Source organism: Sturnus vulgaris, chromosome 1, assembly GCF_052056855.1.
Source record: "Sturnus vulgaris isolate bStuVul1 chromosome 1, bStuVul1.hap1, whole genome shotgun sequence".
Classification (NCBI taxonomy): Eukaryota; Metazoa; Chordata; class Aves; order Passeriformes; family Sturnidae; genus Sturnus; species Sturnus vulgaris.
The window spans coordinates 127966503-127988624 of NC_142243.1; the positions used below are offsets into that span (position 1 = coordinate 127966503).

Here is a 22122-nt window from a genome sequence, read left to right on the forward strand (position 1 = left end):
TAGTTTGTTTATACATGGAAACCTCATATCCCTCTTTCCCTACAGGAACCGAACTCTGATGAAGTATGAATGAGTACCACCTGTTGGCTTTGAAGAAACTGAACTAAGTATTCAGTAGTGTTTAACACAAACAGTTAAACTCAGCAAAGGCTACTACTCATGCCTCAGGATTGAAGGAATGCAGAAGCCACCCTAAGATATGATCTAAACAATATTTTGGACAAAGTTATCCACGCTATACAGAATCTACTCTGAATTCCGCTGTTACACAGGCACCTTCACCACACTGAACATCCTGTGTTTGTGTCCTGATTATACCCAGAGCTGCCAAACTTGTGCACCACAGCTCATACTTTTGGCAAGGTTATCATGACTCCAGCACTTAATCAAGCAAACAAAAGAAAATGGGGGAAAATGACAAGAAGAGTTGTTGACAAAGAGGGGGAGGAAGTGCAAGAAGCACTTGTTCTTTGGGGACATAGCAAAAAGATTAAGTCTCTTATTTCAAGGTTGTCTGTTAAGATTCAGTTGCCTTCTCAGCCTGTACTTGGTTTGAATTTCAATGTCTGCAGTCTGCTAAGAGGCAAAATTGATGAGAGGCCTTCCAGTAAGCCTGTCTGGGGCACAGACTTCCAGCCAGGTGGTCTTCTACCACCCTCATCTTTCCCAGGCAGATCCCAATCAGGCAGCAACAGTCAGGCTCCTCTTCCCACTCCAACAGAGTTTTATACGGCATAAGCCATTTTAAGAGCCATAAAACTACTTAAGCATCTTAAGCCAATCTAGATTCTGTAGCATCAGTTTCATCTTCAAAGTCTTACCAGTTTACAGACAAGTAAAGCCTTTCAGCACCTGATTTGAGGCCTTAAAACCGAATTAAGAGAAAAAGATGCTGTGAAGCAATAGGACAGAAGCCCAAAGAATAAACAAGCCTGAAATTTGTAAATTATTTCGACACTGTACTCTCTCCCCTTCCTTGAACAGCAGACACTTCTTTCAGTCCTCTGAGATTTGTGCATGACATGAATGGAGCTGCATAGCTACAGCAATTCTTGAACAGTATAAACACAGGTTTCTGCAGCTCCTTTAGTAATGGCCAGCAGAATGGGGCTTAAGGGGTTAAGTATCTGTTGTCTTCTATCAGAGTACTCAACACCATGATATTAATCTCAATACTTCAGCCTCCCCCACATGCTTTCTCTGGACAAGCTCTGCCTGATACAACTGCATAATTCACTACAGTTCTTTGTACAGAAATATCTTCTCCTGCATTTCTTTAGCCTAAGTGCTGCCTTCACTTTTATTAAAACAAACAAAAAACCCAAAGAAAAATATCACCAACCACCACCTCTTAGAAGATGTATCTCCCTGCAACACAAACACTTCCAAATGTTACAGGTAGGGATCACGGGGTTGCCAGTATTGCTCCTCTCTTAAACCAAAGTCTCAGCCCACAGTATTTCAGACAGCTGACGCTTGTCTTGGCAAAGGCAGCAGTTCTCGTCTCTCCTCTCAATCCAATTATAAACTCAGACTAATTTCCTGAGCTCTTGTGAGGGAGTAGATCAACACTTCAGCATATTCTGTGACTAGACAAGCGATACTACAGTAAAATACTTAACCCATTCATGTCAGACAAAATTATCTGTATTTGCACACATTCTCTACTACCTTGTAAGTGTTTCAGCATTTAGAAGATTAGGCAGAAATCTCTCCTTTATGACAAAGTTGTGTGTCTCAGTGCTCAAAGCAGTCACGTTTGTCAGCTCCATCACTCAAGGGTGAAAAGTTTTTCGATCTATGGAAAAGGTCCAGGCCAAAGGACAGAGCAGCACCCCAGAACCAGTGATCAGAGTTTGCATTAACTTTGGAGATCAAACCCTGCAAACACCTCCAAGTGAGATTAACAGAGTCAAAACACTGTCAGGCAGATTTTAGAAGAATGTATTTAGTTATTTCACTTCAGCTGCTTATCCCAGTTACGCTGTCATTCTCTATAGACTCCGATTCCTCAGGCAAGAGACTGATCCTGTCAAAAATGTGAAAAAACAGCACTGAGCTGCAGCTAGATAGATGATAGTTGGAAAAGGTTAGGAAGAAAAAACTGCAAGGCAGAAATGGGATTGCTTCAAACAAAGTTTCAGTATGTAACCTTGCAATCTAACTGAAAGTTTTACTTGAGTGACTCTGGAGTGACTCCCAGACTCCCTCAGAAGACAAGTCTGCTTTTCCGCACTCCTAAAGCAAACCTCCCTCTTTTAACACAGCATCCCAGAGCCTCAATTTCTGAAAAGCAGTTCCATAAAAGTCCACCATCCTCACTCTAGGTTACTAGGTCCCATGAAATTGACCCTGAGGTTTTAAGAACAAAGCAAATTCAATTACACATTAAGCTGAATTACATATTGGGATATCTAAAAATAAAAAATCACCAAAAAAAGCACCCTCTCTAGTCTTAGCAGTACCTTAATAATACTGACAAAATCTTCACTGCTTGTGGTACACAGTAGCTCCCACCATGTAATTATCAAGTTCATGCCTGGATTTGGTGTAGCAGAGAAATTCCATCAGTTACTATCAAGGGCAGAAATACAGAAGCAACCAAGCAGCACACAATTTGATGCAAGCAACAAGGGTTTAGGGTAAGTTAAAAAAAAAATCCATTCTTGAAGACACTCAAAAGCCATCTGGACATGGCCATCAAGGTGGCCATGGTTATCAAGGACCAGTAGTCTTTGATATCTTTATCGATGACACAATGGCATCAACTGAACGTTCAGCAAGTTTGCAGACGACACAAATCTGAGCTGTATAGATGACACAACAGAAGGACAAGATGCCATCCAGAAGAACCTGGAGAAACTCAAGAAGTAGGCCCATGAGAACCTAATCAGGTTCAATAGGTCCAAGTGCAAGGTGCTGCACCTGAGTCAGGGCAATCCCAGATACGAATGCAGGCTGGGAGAAGTCCTTGAGAGCAGTAGAGGAGGGCTTGGGTGGATACAAAGCTGGACATGAGCCACCAGTGTGCACTTACAGCCCAGACAGCCAAACACATCCTGGGCTGCATTGAAAGCAGAGTGACCAGGGTGATTCTCCACCTCTACACTGCCCTTGTGGGACACCACCTAAAGCACTGCATCGAGGTCTGAAGTTCTCAGCAAAGAAGGGCACTGACCTGCTAGAGCTGATCCAGAGAAGGGTCAGAAAGACGACCTCTCTATGAGAGATCCTACAAAGATAGGCTGAGAAAGTTGGGATTGTTCAGCCTGAAGAAGACTCCAGGAAGGCCTCATTGCAGCATTCCAGTACTTAAAAGGGACTTGTGAAAGAGGAAGAACAACTTTTTACACAAGTAGATAGTGGCAGGACAAGAGGGAACAGTTTCAAACTAAAAGAGGAGAAAATTACATTAGTAAGATATTCTTTTCTCAGAGAGTGGTGAGGCACTGGAACAGGTTGCCCAGAAATGGTAGATACCCCATCTCTGGAAGTGTTGGAGGCCAGGTTGGATAGCCCCTGAGCAACCTGATCTACTTCAATCTGCCAATGCCTGGGGGTTGAACTGATGAGCTCAAAGGTCCCTTCCAACTCAAACCATTCTGTGATATAGTCCTGGGCAACCAGCTCCAGGTGGCTCTGCCCTAACAGAGGGGTTGAACCTCCAAAGGTCCTTCCACCTCAACCATCCTGTGATTAACACAATGGCTGTAATAAGTCACAGGCTGCTCCTCCAGATTCTCCAAGGATCCTCCAGGCACCTCTCTTCTTCAGGAACACAAGGGGTCCTGGCACCCTGCCTTAGGTGGGTCTGTGGTCCACCCTTCATCTCGTGAAGTAGATTTACAAATATCTACCTGCTGACAGAATAAAGTTCCATTTTCTCCCACACCTTCTAAACTGAGATATGGACAGAGACTTCATGGGAGACTTTTCACCTCTGCACATCCCCCTGGTGTATAGGAGTATTATGACAGCTGACAAGCAAAGCAAAAGCAGTTGCAGCAGTAGAAACTACTTTGGTTTCTGTTACGAGGCTGCAGGAAAAAGGTAGCTTACTGATTCTGGGAGGAGGGAAAAAAGTCTCCTATATTTTCATAAAACACACAGTCTCACACTTTGCTCACTAAATGAATGAGCAAGCAACTTTTTGGGCCTGACATGTGACTCCAGACACATAAGCAGTTCTTGGCAAGTACAAAAGCCATCTACTTTCCCCTGACACCACTTCTCCGTGAGGGAAGTGAATGTATGCCTCTGCAGCAGGAAAAGTTCACTCTTGTACAGAAAGAAAGAAACTACCAGTGTCACTGAGCTAAAGCTGCCTTTCAGCAGGAACCTCTCCTCCTCCTTTTACCCTTTATCAATTGTACAGAGCCCAAGGAAACTAGGCTCAAGTCTTTGAATTGCTTTCTCAGATTCCTCAATTTATTTTTCATCCACTCCAGTGCAGTTTCCTTTACTCCTCCAGTGACTCTCTAGTCCATACTCTCAAGTTCCTCTAGCGAAGTTCCTCAGTCCAGAAAAAAGCTGACACAAAAGCTTCCAAACACGTATCAGTTCATCTAGAGATGTCAGCTTGCCCTTCAGAAGCACAGAGAGTCACTTCTGTTCTCAGGACACAGCAATTTTTAGCACAACCACAGAAATATCCACAAAATAGGCAGAGCACAGTAATCTACATGTGGGCTTCCACAAAGGATGCACACGTAACACCAAAATGAGTGACAATTTTCTAGAAGCACTGCTAATTTTACCACACACAAATTACTGGCTGCATGGTTAAGGTGCACTCCTACTGTAGCCTGGCACCTTATTCAGCTATCCATGATCAAGATCAGCTTTTTGCTTAGCAATAATGGCAAACCACCAGGTTTTTTCTCTTCTCGGGACTTGACTAAGTAAGTTTACAATCTTGACTCGTGCAGTCAAATAAGTGTAATTACATAAAACTTAAAGTACAATTTCTCAAAGACAAGCAACTGCAAGTAGCAAGCTGTATAGAAATCCTATTAGCATTTTTGCTCTTGACTTATCTGAGAGCATAATATGAAATATCTGTGAAACTGTAAAGCTCTGCCTAGTCAGCAGCAAAGTGCACTAATACAATAAATTCACAGACGTGAATGCTCCAGATATGTCTCAGGTCATAAGAACCTGCTCCTGATCCCCCTTCTTCAATCAGTCAATTCACACCTTTAGACCAGTAATGGGTTTTGCTACAAACCCTTTTGAGAACCAGCCTGTCCATCAGGTACCTAAAAGCTGACAGTAGACACTGAGCCAGTTACAGCTTTTCTAAGCAGATAAGCCCATAATGAAGACAAGCCCTTATTCATCTACATTTCTCACACTGCAGAGTTTTAGTATGCTCTCCTAAACCTAAGAAAATAAGACCTAACAAAGGAGTGCTAATGGCACACCACCAGATTGCTGGTATAAAGTACTTGTGCAGCAGCTCACTATTACTGGGAATCTCTCACTCGAATACCAGAATAAATTGTGCTGTTTTCCCTGCAACATCAAACAAGACACAACCTATTCTTTTATAGTCCAGTGCTTTATCAGTTACCCATTCAAGTGCATAGTGTTTGAAGTGTCCTGTTCCAGATGGAGTGTGGCTGCTGCTCGCCCACACTGCCAAATTCCACATCCAGCCAGGCAGCACCAAATCCTACAGTGCGTCCAAACTGATTTGGAGCAATAGCTATCACTATTTAAAGGACTTGGTCACATCCTGCCAGGGCTGCAAACCGGACAAACTCAGGACGTGGGCTTGAATACTTCAGCACTACTCTTAATCTCATTTAAGAGATAATACATGCCAGGGAGAACCCTGCAACTGTGCCTGCAGCAACCAGCAGCAATTCACTAACAAACCAGCAATTCACTGACCAGCTTTTTTTTTTCCCTAATATAATGCACATAATGCATCTACCTTTAGAGTACTACAACCACTGAAGTTGCCATTATATTAATAAGTACTCTGAGATTTTATCCAATTGATATGTCCTTGACTGACTTTTAATGCTGCTTGAGCTGAGTAAATCCTGTTAAGAGACATTTGCCCCTACTCCAAGTCACACTAGGACAGTAAATTAAATGAAACTGTTAGCCTAGAGAGATATTGCTGTCACAGAAATCAACCGACAGTCATAGAGCACTAATCACTCCAAAAGCTAAAGGTAGCAAAGAAAAGGGTCAAGCAAGTTTGTCCAGTGATGATTCCACAAAAAGATACAAAGCTTTAAAGAACTTCCAGGTCCTAGAAGATTTGAGCATACCTGCTTCCATCAGATCAGACTTTGGACATGAGATGCTACTTTTTGCTGCTGGGTGACACTACAGGCAACCTCTACTTCCTTTTTAACAATCTATGCAGGCTCAGATCATGAAAGTACTAATCTCTCAAGATCTCCAAGCAATATTAATATATTTAGGCACCATCTAGTTGTGTTCCAGTCCAGTCCACAAAAAGGGAAATTTTCCTCAATATCAGCATGCTTAGATAAGCATCCAGGCTCCTCATTTATATTTCACAGCAAAGTAAGTAGAACGAGTTTAAACATTCATTTTACTGAAATACATGATAGTGGACAAAACGGGAAAGACCTATCTAATGAACACAAAGGCAGGCATTTTTCCTGATTCTGGTGCAGCTGATGTGATGGAAACTACAGGGGGAGGAAAGATGTACAAGTTTAAAGGACCAAAGTTTGAAGGATACTGAGCTTCATCTCTAAAAGTAGACAAGAAATGAAAGAAAGGAAGGGAAGGGGATGATTTGGGTTTTTTTAATTTTATGTGGGTTTGGTTGTTTGTCGGTTTTTATGTTGGGATCTGTGGTTGGGGTTTTTTTTGGTAAAGAAAGCACGCCTCCACTGATTTTAGTAAGCAGCTGCTCCAGAACTGCACTGTTCCACAAGTTGCCTCCCCCCAGTGTTTGACCTGGAACAGAACATCAGTGCAAACTCCAAGAATAAGGCTTTACACTGCTACATGAAATCTAAGTTTAGCATCACTCCCTATTGCACAAGCTAATCCACCACACAGCTCATTTCACAACTGTAAATGTCAAACAAAAAATACATATATTCATAACCGTTCTGAGTATTGGTCATGCCGTAGTTTAATGGATCCGTTGTGTTTAACAGATTAGTCTGGTGAACTTTTCAAACTTTATGGTTAAGGACTGCTCTAGCTGGTACCAAAATTATTGTTACATCAGGTTTGGCACATCACAGCTCGGTCATCAGCACAAAAAACCACACAGAATAACTCAGAGCTTAAACAACTGTGAATAATGCAATCCACAATTTTTCACTCTGGTAAAAACTTGACCAAGATATTGAAGAGGTGGAATTCGAAACACTGCCTTGCATACTGCTAGTCCTCAGTTGTCAATCCACAAGTGTTCCCTGTTGCAGGGAGCTATGATACAGCATTATTATTGTACAAGAAGCCATCACATCCCTCAGAAATGCTGCTGGCACCACCTTGCATGAACAGGAAACAAGGCCTCTCCAGTAATATTACCTTGGAACAGGAAGACTAGAGAAGTTCTTTTACTTGACATTTGCTCTATCCTTATTGTATCAGTTTTCTCCTCTAAAAATATTAAAGTCTTCTCAGCTCCTCTTGACAAAACACAGAGGTCTTGCTTTGACTTTTGTATGCCTCTACTCATATTTGCACTTTCTCAAAAAGTTGCTTTTGAATAGGAAAATACTCTTCACTGGGGATGGGAGGGAAGTAAGTTTCTGGGATTCACCAAGGTTAAGTTTGAGCTTGAATTGCAAATAAGAAACAGAAGCATACTAAAGACTTCATGTATCAGTGTGCTAAAACAGAATTAAAGAAGTCTGTACATTCACTCCAGTAAAGCTCTCCCTTTTGCTATTTATCTCAAAAGCACTTCCTCACCATAGAGGAAGTACTCAGCATGTCACTGCTGATTCCACTGACACTCAAGTTGTTTTCCTTCTTATGCAATCTCCAAAAACCTGTCATGCCAAAAAACCTGCACAGTGACAGGCACAGAAGCCAATCAAAACCACTCAGCTTCAAAACATCAACTCCAACAGGTTTCACTTGCTACTGCTCAGAAATGTGTAGAAACTAATTCTCCCTGCTCACTGCTGCTCAAGAACCACAGTACTCACATTCATCTGCAATTCACATACAAAGGTAGCAAAGCAGGATGCCCCAAATACCCTTTAAAGGGTGGTGTAAGTCTCCCAGTTAAAGCTTTGGTCAGTACCTGTGTTTTACCATGGAATGGTTTGGGTTGGAAGGGAGATCCAGTTCCCCTGTTAGGGACATCTTAAACTAGATCAGGTTGCTCAGAGCCCTGTCCAGTGTTTCCATTGGATCTTCCAAACGTCCAGTGGACCACCAAAAACCTCCAATGTTTTGAGGAATCAAGCATCCACCACCTCTCTGGGCAACCTGTCCCAGTGTTCCACCACCTTCATCGTAAAAAATTTCTCAATATCTAGTCTGAAGCTGCCCTCCTTCAGTGTAAAACCATCACCCCTTGTCCTATCACAACAGGAGCTGCTAAAAAGTCTGTTGCCATCTTTCTTATAAGCCCTCTTTAATTACTGAAAGGATGCAAAAAGAGTTCCCTGGAGCCTTCCTTTCTCCAGGCTGAACAAGCTCATACCTTGTAGAGAGCCTGGTGCAGGAATGGCTGGAAGAAAAAGGCCATAGTCAGATCAACTTAGTGAGGCTAGCAAAGTGGGCCTCAGTCTCAAGAATACAGTGTCCTTGAGATAAGGAAGGCACGCAGAATTGAGAAAAACATAAATGCCAAAGTGCTTAGCTAAGCAGCACATCTAGACCAATGAGGAGCTAAGATTTTGCACTATGCATGAGCTAATTAAGCATTGTATTTAATCGCCACTCTGCGTATCAATAAACGAGACTTTGCTGATCACCACCTGGTGTCCGCGTCTCCCTTCTCCGACAAATGGTGACCCCGACGTGCCCCCCGTCGCTGAAAAGAAAACGGGGGAGAACGCGCCACGGTCGGTGAAGTAGAGTTGGGGCCTGCTGCAACCGGGTCGGTGTCAAACGACGTAGGGAAGACACCCCCAGGAGCTACATAGGTGGTCCTGGGCCATACGTGCTGCCGAAGCCGGAGAGTTGCAACAGCGCTGACGACAAAAAATGGACAGGCAAGCAGCATATGATTTATTTATAGTACATATAGATAAGCTAGGGTTAAAAGAGATTAATCCCAGGAAGGACATACCGGGGTTGTTAGCCTGGGGTTATGCTAAAGGTTTATTCTCTAATCCTCACACCGTGCATGATTTGAATGAGTGGCGTAAGTTAGGGGATGCACTGTGGGAGGCAGTATTAGAGGATAATAAAACAGCAAAAAAGCTGGGAAAGATCTGGCGGGTAGTTCACAACGCACTGCTAAAGCAGCAGGCGGAGAGAAAGGCGGCTCGGGAGGCAGTAAAGGCATATAAAAGGAATGCTCAGTATGGTGATAATGAGCCCCGAGCACCCAGCACGACCAGAGTAGAAATACCTATCTCTGGGGAGGCGGCAGGAATGACAGACATGGCTAGCTGTGCTTGGCCCTCGGCACCCCCCTTAAAAGAGCTTGAGGAGGATTCCGCCGCGGCGGCGGAGACAATTGCAGAAGGCGGAGTAACCCCGCCTTCCGACAGCGAAGGGCCCCAGACCGGCGGCGAAAAATCCCCTTGCCAGTCTGAGCCTACCGCCCCTAAGCCCACCGTGGAGCCAGCTCCGGTCCCTAGGGCGGAAAGCGACCTGTGGGAGGAGATGGCAAGACGGCGGGGGGAGGCGTGGAGTATGCTAGCCAGACACGGCTTGGAGACTGGGGACGAGAGCGCTGTTGACGCAGCGAAAACCTGGGCTTTCCCCGTCACGTATACACAGGGAATAAACCAGCAAGGACAAGCCGTCCAAGTAGGAGCATACTCGCCTCCCGACTGGAAGCTGCTAGCCCAGCTAAGACAGACAGTGAGTCAGTTTGGTTTCCAAAGTGAGCCAGCTAAGCAAATGCTAGATTTCTTGTTCGATACATACCTGCTGTTGCCAAATGATATGAGAAGTATAGTGAAACTGATTTTCACGCAACATCAGCAGTTGCTATTTAACGCCCACTGGCAAGCTCTTGTTCAGGAGTCAGTTGCAACACAGAGGGGCCCGGGAGATCCGTTAGCTGGAATTACCATAGACGAACTGATGGGATTGGGTCAATACCGCAGGACAGAAGCTCAAATGATTTCGGGACCCGACAAGGTTAGGGAAGCCATGCGTCTAGTAAGGAGTGCCATCGGTCGGGTCAAGGATAGCTCAGGCATACCCATGTATATGGGGATAAAACAGGGAAGAGATGAATCCTTTGGGGACTTTGTAGATAAGGCTGCTGCTGCTATTGAAAAGGCAGGAGTCCCAGAGTATATGACAGGGGCGCAGGTTTTCTTGGTTAATGCACTAAAAGAATTAGGCTTGGGACTGCAGAAACAAGCCGAGTCCACACAGTCACAGGTGTTAGCCGCTCTTGCTCCGCTCCGTGCTTCTACGGCGGCCCCGGCCCCATCGAGCGACCACCGGCCTCCTTCGGCGCGATGCTATAGATGCGGAAGCGGAGGCCACTTCCGACAGGACTGCCGAGCCTCAGGAGTGTGGTGCCAAAACTGCCAAAGCAACACGCACAACACGTCAGCTTGCCGCCGCAAGTCGGGAAACTCCCGGCGGACCGTGCCCGGACACAAGTAGCCGCCGTGACATCAGCGCCATCTCCTGTCTCCAGCCAGCCACAACAGGGAGCCTGGGACTCGACCTGGCAGCCGCTGTAAAGACATCTTTGCTGACAGCACGCCCCACCAAAATCCCAACTGGAGTTCGTGGCCCGGTGATCATCAAAGGACAAGCTTTTGGAGGACTAATAGTGGGACGCTCTTCAAGCTCCATTGTAGGACTGTTTGTGCTACCTTGCTTGATAACTTGCTTACAAAATTTTATTCAAAAGACTGTTAGCAAAGCTTGGCATGCCACTCTTCTAGCTCAAAAAAAAACGGGGGAAGTGTAGAGAGCCTGGTGCAGGAATGGCTGGAAGAAAAAGGCCATAGTCAGATCAACTTAGTGAGGCTAGCAAAGTGGGCCTCAGTCTCAAGAATACAGTGTCCTTGAGATAAGGAAGGCACGCAGAATTGAGAAAAACATAAATGCCAAAGTGCTTAGCTAAGCAGCACATCTAGACCAATGAGGAGCTAAGATTTTGCACTATGCATGAGCTAATTAAGCATTGTATTTAATCGCCACTCTGCGTATCAATAAACGAGACTTTGCTGATCACCACCTGGTGTCCGCGTCTCCCTTCTCCGACAATACCTCTCAGCCTTTCCTTGTACAAAAGGTGTTCCACCCCTCCAATGATTTTCATGGCCCTCCTTTGAACCTCTTCAACAGGTCCAAGTTTTTCCTGTTCTAGAGACCACAGAACTGGACAGAATACTCCAGGTGGGATCCCATGAGATCTAAGAAGAGGGGCAGAATCACCTCCCTTGACTGGGTGGCTGCTGCTGCTTTTGATGAGGCCTAGGATGTGCTACGGCTTTCTGGGCTGCAAGTGCACACTGTTGACTCATGTCTAGCTTTTCATACACCAGCACCAGCCTAAGCCCCTCTCTGCAGGGCTGCTCTCAATCCCTTCATTGCCTAGCCTATACTGATACCACAAGTTGCCTTAACCCAGAATAATTTAGAGGAACAAATTACACACTTAAGAGCGTGAACAACTTGCAGCTCAAAAGTTGGTGTTTTAAGCAGCACACCCAGAGGGTGCACCCACTGCAGCTGTACTCTGAGAGCACCAACCACCTTCCCTGCAGGATTGATGGACTGTTAAAACCAAGTCCTCAAAACCACTTCTGAACCTGAAGGATCCCCATACATACACCAGCAAAACCATGAAACTCCTGCTTCTTTACAGAAGTGTTCTGTATTGTCCAACCAACCCAAACATGGGCAGTTAGTGCAGCCCAACACATAGTGGCTACATCCTGCAATATATGCAGCACCTCTCTGGCCCTTATGTGCCTGGTGAGCTGCTGGCTTTTCCTCCTCTTATATGAAATATAATTAAACAAGTTTATATTGAATGTCAGCACTGGCTGCTGGAGCTGGGTAATCAAGAATGCATTTGCAATGGACTGATTTCTTTTGAAAAAGTCAACTGTTGGAGACATCACAGTCCAAAATCGAATTTTTCCCCAAACAATAATCAGAGATTCCTCAAAAAAATCAAAAACAACTAAGTTGACTAAGTATTTAAAGATTAACCTGAAGGGCAGGAAAGTAAGTTTTGTTTGCATCTAAAAATCAAGACCATATTCAAAGAGACATTCAGCCACTGCATTTCACTTTTCCTAAGAAATGTACTACTACCTGCTTAGTGTCCACACTAGTTCTGCTACATCAAGTGTTAACGAGTTCGATATACAAAGCTAAAGTGGCAGTTCACAAAGTACAGACAAGTGTCTCTGTTGTACCTCAGCATTTACTAGAAGTACACTAAGAAATTCAAACGTATTTTAGGGAAGGCTAGTAGTTAAGACTGATTGCTATAAACAGTTTTTTAAATGGCAGCAGCGACTGTTTATTCCTTCATCAGAGTTTTCAGGCAAGGAGATTTAGACACATCTTTAAAACACATCTTTACTGCAATTAAGGACTGCTTTATTGGAGAAAATAACAGGAATATTTCAGAGTCTTCCCCTCCTTACAAATTACTGCACTTAAATCATATGACAGTAGCAGCCAGCTACAATTGCAGTAGAGTTTCTATGACACACAGGATCCCCCCAACACATCCTAATCCGGGTTTAGGATGCGTCCCCCCAGCCTAAGCTTGGGGCTGAGATCCCCACGCACACTAGACAAGGAGTTGGTGGAAAAACAAAGTGTGCAGGGACCCAACTGTGGCCTGAGCCCTGGAAGAAGTAGGGAGCCAGATCCACAATGTGCTCAGTCTTGCCCAACAAGAAGATCAGGAATGAACACCTGCTTGATAAACAGCAGCACAACACCAGCTTGCCATTTCAGACAACGGCAAGCTGGGGCTGTGACCTTCTTCAGATGTCCAGATAGTTCTCTTTGGGGCCTTTACACAATTTCTGTTTCCTGTTCCTTCAAGTGTCTCCAGAGGTGGTGACATCACATGGCAATGCTCTGAGCACAGCAGGTGGATCCATGCCTTTCTTGAGGGCCCGTACATGACATACTTGGGATACCGGAGCTGCACAGCACCTGTAGAGTCTGCCCAGGCAGCAGACAAAAGGCTCATCACAACTCAGAGCACAAGAAGGTAAAACATGACTGCCATGCAGGCACCAGAGCAGTCTTAAGAGGAAAACAAGAAGTCATTTCAGGTCTCTCCTATCGCTCAAGAACAAACTCCCTGTAAAAAAATAAAAACAGTTTTGGAGCACAACACTTGCAAGTAGTTTGCTGAGGAGACGAAACACAGCATGAATGGCGCTTTTAAGAGCTCACAGCTCCAAGCAAAGCACTTTGCAGTAAAACAGCCTGTTTTCCTTCTGCCAAGACAGTGACATCTGGCAACAGGAAAGTCAATATTTAAATTAGGCTCCATTCCCACCCCATGCCTAGGCTGGTACTACTGATGCTCCTCATCCCTGAATGCACGTCAGCTGCTCAGCAAAGCCTCTTCAGGGACTGCCTGGCGCGGATTCTTTTGGTGCTATGGAAACAGCCTGCACAGCGGCGTGTGATCCACTCACGCACACCAGGGTCTGTGTGTGTGCAGGCACAGAACTAACCTCTGCCAGCACTAATCAAAGCACTCTGAGCAGTCAGCAGGTTAAAAACAGTGATTGAGCTGGGGGCTTTCTGCTCTGCCTTCAGCCTGCTTCTCAAGACTCCTCAGATGTAGGCAAAACACTTTTGAGATGTGCTGAAGGGATTTCTCTTCTGCATAACAATACAGACACTAGAGAGCAAGGTGCACTCTAGCCAGTGGGAGCTGTGCCCATTTCATAACCCCGACCCTATTTTGAGTAGGAAGTACTGGTTCGTACTTAAAGGACAGCTTCTTTAAAGATGCTTATAGGCAAGTCCTTGTACAGCTCCATTCATGGCAACCTGTGTGAAGAAAAGCAAGGGACACATCAGGACTCTGACATACTCCTGCAGGGACTACAGGGTATTTGAAGATGCAAGTTGAGTGAAATGGCCTTCTTCAAAGGCAGCCCGTCCTGGCAGCAGCTGCAAATGTTCACTACTGTATGTTATATCTAGGGACTGCATTGCTGTAGAACACTGCAATGAACATCAGACAGAGATGATCTGAGTAGAAGCATAAGGGGAGTTTCTTTTAAATTCTGCTCTCCTGATCAAATTAATCAAGACTTTCTCATGTCATGATGTGATACACATTTAGAAAGAGAATAAAGAGGAGTAGGATCACTTCTTGCTCATCTTGTGACCCCTACCAGTAGTTTAATTAAAATACTTTAGGCAAAAAGTAAACAATGCAAAACAGACACAAGCAACATCCTCAATGCTCATAACAGAAATATACAGCTTTGCCAGGCTAAGGAGCAGTTAAAAAAAAACCTTATTTACAAAGCTTTCTACCATACATGGGCTCCAATCCTAGCGAAGCACAGGAGGAGCACCTGTCTGAAAACACCAACTCCAGCCGAGGTTGCCTCTTTGGCACATCTTTTCATCTCTATCTGGGGGTTAGGGGATTCTGATGAAGCATCACTTCCCTCTAGCTGCTAGACAAGGGAAAGCAAAGCAGGAAAAATACCTGCTCTTCTGCCTCTGCTTGCCTAACCCACCAGCCCCAACAAGCTGCAGGTGCTCCCCAGCCTCTTCATTACCCCATAATACAACACTGCCATTGCTATTGACATGACATAAGCTTTGAGCCAAGCTTGCAAGGCCCCAGGACTGGAGACTTGTCAGGTTTACTCTGTCTCTACCCTTCTTAATTTGCCTGTGGCTCTGTTTTACTTGGTGTGTCTCAGAGTAGAGACACAGAATGTGAGAATACAAGCACAGTACAAGAGAGCACCAGGTTGACAAATGGAGATCTCACAGCTGTAACAAAGTCATCAGTCACCAGTGGAGAGGTGCAGGTGGACAAAACTATTTTAGAGATAACAGAGAGTAAAGGAATAATATCTAGCATATATAAAAGGCACTTTGTATAATAGATTTGGATGAAGCATGGAACTTGCAAAGCCATGAAAGAAACAGCAGATATGTAAAAAGCAAATACAACAGAAGGATTCCAGGGGATCTTACAGTGAAGAAGAAACCACCACTATCCTATCCCTCCCAAAAAAGGAGTAACAATATGACAACTTGCTCTAAAACCCCTGACACCACCAAAATTATAGATACTACCAGCCTCAGACGCCAGGGGAAGGATGAGTAAACCACCAAGAAAAAGGCGCAGAAACTAAGTTTGTATGTTAGCTTTATTATTACTAAGACTTCATCTGCATAATAGTATTTTTAGAAACTAATTCTTGAATTAGATTGTTACTATTTCAATTACACTAACAATAAACCAGGTTTTCTTTCCAGGTGTGCTTCCTCTTTATCTTCAAAGTTTTTAAGCACAGCACACATTTGTTGGGAGGCCACAAGCAGCAGAGGGGCAGTTCAGAAGCTTGCCACTCCAAACCACGTGTCACAGCACGTTCTTATAGACCTCAGTTCTGCAGAAAAGGGAGCATTCTAGGCTTGGCCAAGGCAGGATTTGCTGGGCCACTCCACTGTCAGTCAGCATCCAAGGACACTTACTGCTTTGCTCTCACACTCTGGAATAGACACGCCAGATTGCAAAACAGAAAGCTGCCTCTTTCAGTGACAGCATTCACATCACAGCAGTAGTGCTGGGTTCTCTCTAGATAGCATCAATCCACCCCTTTCTGCTCAGGGGCAAGCAACAGCACAATGAGCATTTTTCTACACACCAGCATTTGCTGACAGCCAGTGCTATGGTGCTCCCCCTACCCCACCCAGGCACAAGTGGCTGCAGACTCCTGCAGCTGATTGCCATCATTTGTACTTGCACCAGCAGAAAATCCATACAACCATCTGCACCTCTGCCAGAAGTAAGTGTTTTCACAGGAGGGCAAGGGTACTCCAGACCAGTTAGCCTGATTCATGGTGTCATCCTGCCGAATTGCCAAAGCCAACACACAGCTGTATATTTTTTCACTTCTGTTCCCTTAATCAGACGCAGAGGAAAAGAAAGAAGACAAGTAAGAGGAAATGGCAGAGTGACACTGAACCTTTAGGAGAGATCCAGATTAGAAAGTTCTGGGTAGCTGGTCTGTTAATGCAGCTCTTTTCAAAAGAAAAGGCTTGCAGAAGAAAGCCTGTTCCTCCAATACAAGGTTTTTAAGTGAAGGCTCCTAATCACTATGGCTAACACCGCCAAATATGAGCAATTTTGAAGACACTCTCCACGTTTAACAGGAGAGAAAGCTGTCCCTCTGGAGACTTAAATTGAAGCTGACACAGAGTGACAGTGTTGGCTGAACAAGAGCATTTCAATTTAGTGCTTAATCTCACTTAATGCTTGCTTTCCCTTTCAGTCACCCTTTGTTTGACATTTTTCTGCTTACTCACTGCAGGATATTAAAAGAACAAGGGTAAACACCTCCCTTCCTCCATACAGCAAATATCAAATCAGAAGTGCCCATATTACAAAGACTCCAGTGGAGACAACAGTGGGGTCATCATTCTCCTACCTGGAGGCAAGCATCTCACAAAAGCACAAAAACCCCACACCGATCTCAGGTGTCTGCTGCACAGAGCTCAGCAAATGACACTGTTGCTCTCTCCTATTAAATTAAGGAGGAGGAGTTGGGGTTATTTTCTTTTGAATATTGGTCAAGAAACATTGGCTTTCAAGAACACTCCCTGCACTGACTGTATCTGCTGCCATGGAAACATCACTTTTTGAAGTGATATCCTCCCTTACCTGCAGCAATGTCCAGCACCCTCAGGAATCAGCAATCCACAAACAGCTCACTGATTTTACATGGCAAATCTAGTCCCTTGTTTTCCTGCAAGACTTCTCTGTACTGGCTGAGGGACTTCCTGCCAATAAAAACTGCCAGGACATATTCCTATTCAAGGAGCAAACAGTTTTGAAGAAGGAGGACAAATCCTTCCCAATCTTTACAACACTCAGGTCAGCCAAAGCAGATTTTAGGATGTCTTTATCCTGTAGGGTCAGTGCATGGCAGAAACCACCAGAAGCCCCAACACTCACTTCCTTTATCACCCAGCTCCCCCTGGGACTATACTGACATCTGGCTCACAAAGCAGAAGTTGGTAGGCAAAGGCTGCTGTATTCAGCACCTGTAGAAGACAAGGGGAAAAAATGTACGTACAAGATAGACAGGAGTATGAATAGAGATATGAATGACAAAAATGAATAGAGATAACATTGCCAAGGCAGAGTAGTGCAGTATGTGGTTACTGACAGTCCCTGCAGATGGAAGGGGCTGTGCTCTGCAGCCTCCAGGCCCAGTTCATAGCAGCTCAACAGCACTGGTGCCCAGGCCAGGAGAGGTGTTAACATATGGCAGCCAACTTTCAGCCATGAAAACCAGCTGTTCCCACTTTACCCACAAAGCATCCAGATCAAGCAGAGCAAGGCACGTGTTCAGCTTCCACCAGCACATTCTTAAACCAAAGCCAAGTTGCAGTGCTTTATTTTAGGCCAGAAATGTCAGCCTGAGCCTCCAAGGCCTCCCATAGCTTCGGCAGGCATTCGCAGTGGGACAAAGGGGGAACCTGTGGGCTGCTTCAAAGTCTGGGAAACTGGAACAAAAAGGAATTGCATCAGTTTCATGTTCGATTTTAAAAGCCCCAAGCAGTTACAGCTTGGCCTCACTGGAGGATCAAAGGACATAGATCCTTAGCTAAGCTTTCCCTGCACTAAAAGTTCTGAGAGTAGACCTTACTCTGCCTGAGTGAAGGACTGTACTGACTGCCTGGGACAGCAGCACTCGTTGTAGGGAACAGGGAAAAAGATCCATGCATACCACAGGCAACAGATTCTTTCCACAGTTGGAGTACTGGCCTGGCCCTCTTCTCCATATCCTACTGAAGTGGGTGTGAGTATGAATGAAGAGTTCAAGTTACCCTTCAATGCTCAAGCATTGCAGAAAGCAGGAACAGCTGACACTGCTCCAGCCTCCAGCTGCCCACCCAACAGTTGTAAATCAGCTGCTCCAGTGTCCCTCCAGCACAGCACACTGATCCCCCACATTTCTGTACCTCACTGGCTAAGAGGAGGACAGCAATGCCATCAAATAACTATGTAATCACACCCCACCAATACAGTTTTCATTCAAAAGAAATGAAAGCTTGCTGCTGTCCAAGGGACCTACTCATGTAAGTCTTCTGATATTTGTCATCTTCAAGTCACTGTTATAGTGAAATCGTTCTTCTTTTGCAGTTCCCACAACTGTCCACTTGTATTTACTTACAAGTGGTTGATTTCACAATTGCACATTAAGTGAAAAAAAAAAGAATCATACCTACAGTACTGCAAGTACCTAGTGATAAGAAAACAAATAAAGCAGTAGGAAAAGGTGCAGCTTTATCCAATGGGACAATGGGGGAAATCTTGTCTTACTGCCAGCAACAAGTTCTTTCTGCACAAAAAAGAATATTAAAGTCCATTCTGTCAGCCCCAAAACTGCAAGTCAAGGCTCCAGGAAAAGAAAGGCTTACCTAGTCTCTCAAGAAATCATATGCAGTGTTTTGGGACTCCTTTTAAGTACCACAAAAGCCTAAAGATTTTGAAAGACACCAGGTTACATAACTGAAGTGTTGCTGAAGCATAAGAGGAACCCCTGAACACAACACTGGAGATAGATCATTACCAGATAACTGTGCTGTGGTGCATGATTTTGTGAGACTGTTCAGTGGCACAATCTCCTCATTCAGAACACTGCATCCACTGCAGGGGCAGCTTCATCCTTATTCTTCCACTGGTAAACCCTACCAGCACTAATAGAAATAGTGGCAAGTCAGAGAGAGACTTTCTGCAAGCAAAATCAGGTGTGGTTGTGGGTTGGTTGTTTGGGCGTTTCTTTCTGGGGGAGGAAGAGGAAGGAAGAGGGGACAGCAGCATCTTTGTGAAAGCACAACTGCAGTTATTAATCTATTCAGCAACTAAGTCCATACAGTGAATCAGATTTTTGTTCATGACAAGTCACAGCAAAGCAACAGAACAAGGGACTCCTCATCTCAGGATAATATTATATCCATTTGGCTTGAGCTGACACTACTGCTTTGGTGCCTATAATCACAGAGGAAGAGATTCTGAGTGCTTGGAGCCCTATTTCCAGAGCTGTTAGAGTGCACCAAGAATCACATGGAGCCATCCAGTCAGTCCAAATATCCCTTTGCTGAAAACAAAGATATTTCAAGTGAACAGTTGTTCAGTACTGGTAGGCTAGGAACAACTTTTTAAGGACTGCTGCCAAACCTAACTGCTCAAGAGAGAAGAGAGACTTAAGCACATTGTATACCTGGAGCATTAGCCTTATCTGGTTTGGCTGCAGTCTTAACCATAACCTAGATTTTCCTCCTACCTCCCAACTACCACTGAGAAAGCTGTCACCATAACAACAAACTGTACAACCTCTGACTCGCAATTTTAAACAAATTAATTTCTGGTTGGAAGAGAATCCAGACTGTTTAAGCTGGCCCTAGAGATAGGACCTGGTGGCCTGGACTTTAGCCACATAGGTTGGCTTTAGTGTGTAATAATATTGTATCATCAAGCAGTTTCCAGTGCAAGCACTCCAGTTTGCCAAGAAAGGTGGTCTTTGAAGTCTAATTGGCAGAGTATTAGAAGCCTTTAATTAACCGGCACAAGTGTGTTGACTATTCCAGATTTTCCCACTGTACCTGCAGATCTCCACCTCACCACGAAGAGAAAACAGCATAATTACTCCAAAAAGAAGGCAGAGGAAGAAGGTGTTGCACCATGTTTGCTCTGTAACAGTCCCTTACATCATACTAGGTACACTATTCTGAAAAACACCCTGACATGCAATACCCTCTTTGTACGAAGCAATTTAAAACAGATACGAGTACAATAGTAAAACAAGCCTCTAGTAAATGGCAGGACCATCACTAAAGTTTTCAAAAGATCATGTTATTTTAATCTCCTTTCCCATCAGAAGTTATTCAAGACTCTGCAGTTGCAATAAAGACCTTTGCGTTTTTTATAGGAGAGCCTCGAGAAATTTGGGACAAATACTGAAATTAGTTTTAATGCTCCTGCAGCTGGAATTAAAATTCTGAACAAACTGACAGTTGTGCTATTTTCTGGCACAATTCTGTTTGTTGGCACCCAAGAATAGAGTTTGAGGGTTGTTTTCTTTCCTTTTTTTTTTTTGTGGTTTTGTTTGTTGGTTTTTAATTTATATTTATATTGAAGATAGGCACAAGACTTCAAAGTGGTTGAAGAAACCTCCCTGAGGTGATTCAGCCCCTGACCAGATTACCTTCTGGTCAGGCAGAGATAGCTTTTCTGTAAGTACAGACAAACTCAGAAGGCACTGTTAATTGTACAAGTGTACTACACAATCGTCAAAACACTTAATGGGGAGCAAATCAAGGCTGGCACCTGGACCAGCTCACCTGACCAGCAGAGCATAGAGCTTGGCCATGTCAGAGCACAGGGTACATCCCCAGCAGCTCAGGCACCTCCAACATCCCAGCTGCCACAAGTGCACGCTTCCTGTCATCCCGAGCATGCCAAACAGGAAAACCCTGAATGAAATCAGCCCAAGGGCACAGACACTGAGCTGGGCCAAACAGCCCTGCCAGGTTTCTGCAGGTAACTTAGTGACCCCAGCCTGCCCTACCTCGTCTAGAGGAAAGCAGCTGGTGTGTAGCTCAGTACCACACCATATATAAGGCTCCAACTGATTCACGAATCGGTTGGATAAATGCAATTCACCTCTGTGAGATAAGCTTATACAGCAAGAGAACGTGCTTTGCCTGCATTCAGGTCGGTTTTCATCAAGGCACCAACTATTCTCTTGGGCAAGCAATCCCAAGATCTTTAGGTTTCAATAAAACATTAAGTTTTCGGAAGAGTGTTGCAGCCACGGCAGCCAGGAAAACAGTCTTCCCAGGCAAAATACAGACAAGGGAAGCACCACAGAGGCGTCAGCCCTGCTGCCGCTCAGGGGCCGAGGGGCAGCTGCCCAAACGGAGCTGCCAGCTGTGGAGCAAGCCCTGGCTGGAGGGAATTAAAAGGGAACAAACCCTGCGAACAGCGCTGGTCAATCAAAAGTTGCACACTCGTAAAATGGGGGAGCTTTACTTTTACTGCAGGGTGAAAGCAGAAAGTTTATCCTGCCCGCGAGGCGCCTCGGAAGGCCGGGATGCGCTGCCCGTGCATCCGCGGCCGGGGGGGCCCGGCAGCCGCCCCGCCCCGGTTCCGCATTTCCCGAGCCCACGGCCAGCGCAGCCTTGCCCGGGACGAGGGCAGCCCCTTCCGCACCGCCCCGGGCCCCAGCGCTGCCTGGCCCGGCAGGGCAAGTCCGGGCCGAGCGGCGAAGAGCTGCGAGAGCCACAGCCGTCCCCACCGCGCCAGCGCCGCCAGCCGCCCGGGCGCAGCGGCATCGCCCACTCCGCCCCTACCTTGGTCCCTCGGGGGCTCCATGGCGGCCCCGCGCCCGTCCCAGCGCCCGTCGCCGCTGCCCCGGCTCGGTTTGCTTTGGCTCGGCTCGGCGCCCGCCCCCGCCGGCGCCTGGGTGGCAGCGGAGGCACCGCCCGTGCCCGCGGGGCGGGGCCGGCTCCCGTCACTCAGCTGCGCGTCCCGCCCAGGTGAGCGAGCGCCGCCCGGCCCGGCCCGACCCGGCACAGGTGAGCGAGCACCGCCCGCACAGGTGAGCCTCCCCCGAGCCTGGCCCTCGGCCAGACCCTCATCGGCTCTGTCCTAGACCCGGGGCAGCCCCTGGCTCTGCTGTGCTGCTGCACCTCGGCTTGTGCTGGCTGACGCTGCGTGGCACCGGCCCGGTGCGGAGAGGCATAACCAACCTGGTTGCG

The 22122-nt window shown here is 45.7% G+C and overlaps 1 protein-coding gene across 3 annotated transcripts in view; it reads right to left on the reverse strand.

Moving 5' to 3' along the window:
• Positions 1 to 21869, reverse strand: part of TPD52 (tumor protein D52) — a 51294-nt gene extending 29425 nt beyond the window's left edge. For all 3 annotated transcript variants that reach the window (XM_014870714.2, XM_088176635.1, XM_088176630.1), the window contains exon 1: positions 21715 to 21869. In XM_014870714.2, coding sequence (XP_014726200.1) covers positions 21715 to 21736 — 22 coding nt within the window. In that variant the 5' untranslated portion in view covers positions 21737 to 21869. The remainder of the gene's footprint in view (positions 1 to 21714) is intronic.
• Between the last annotated feature and the right edge of the window lie 253 nt (positions 21870 to 22122).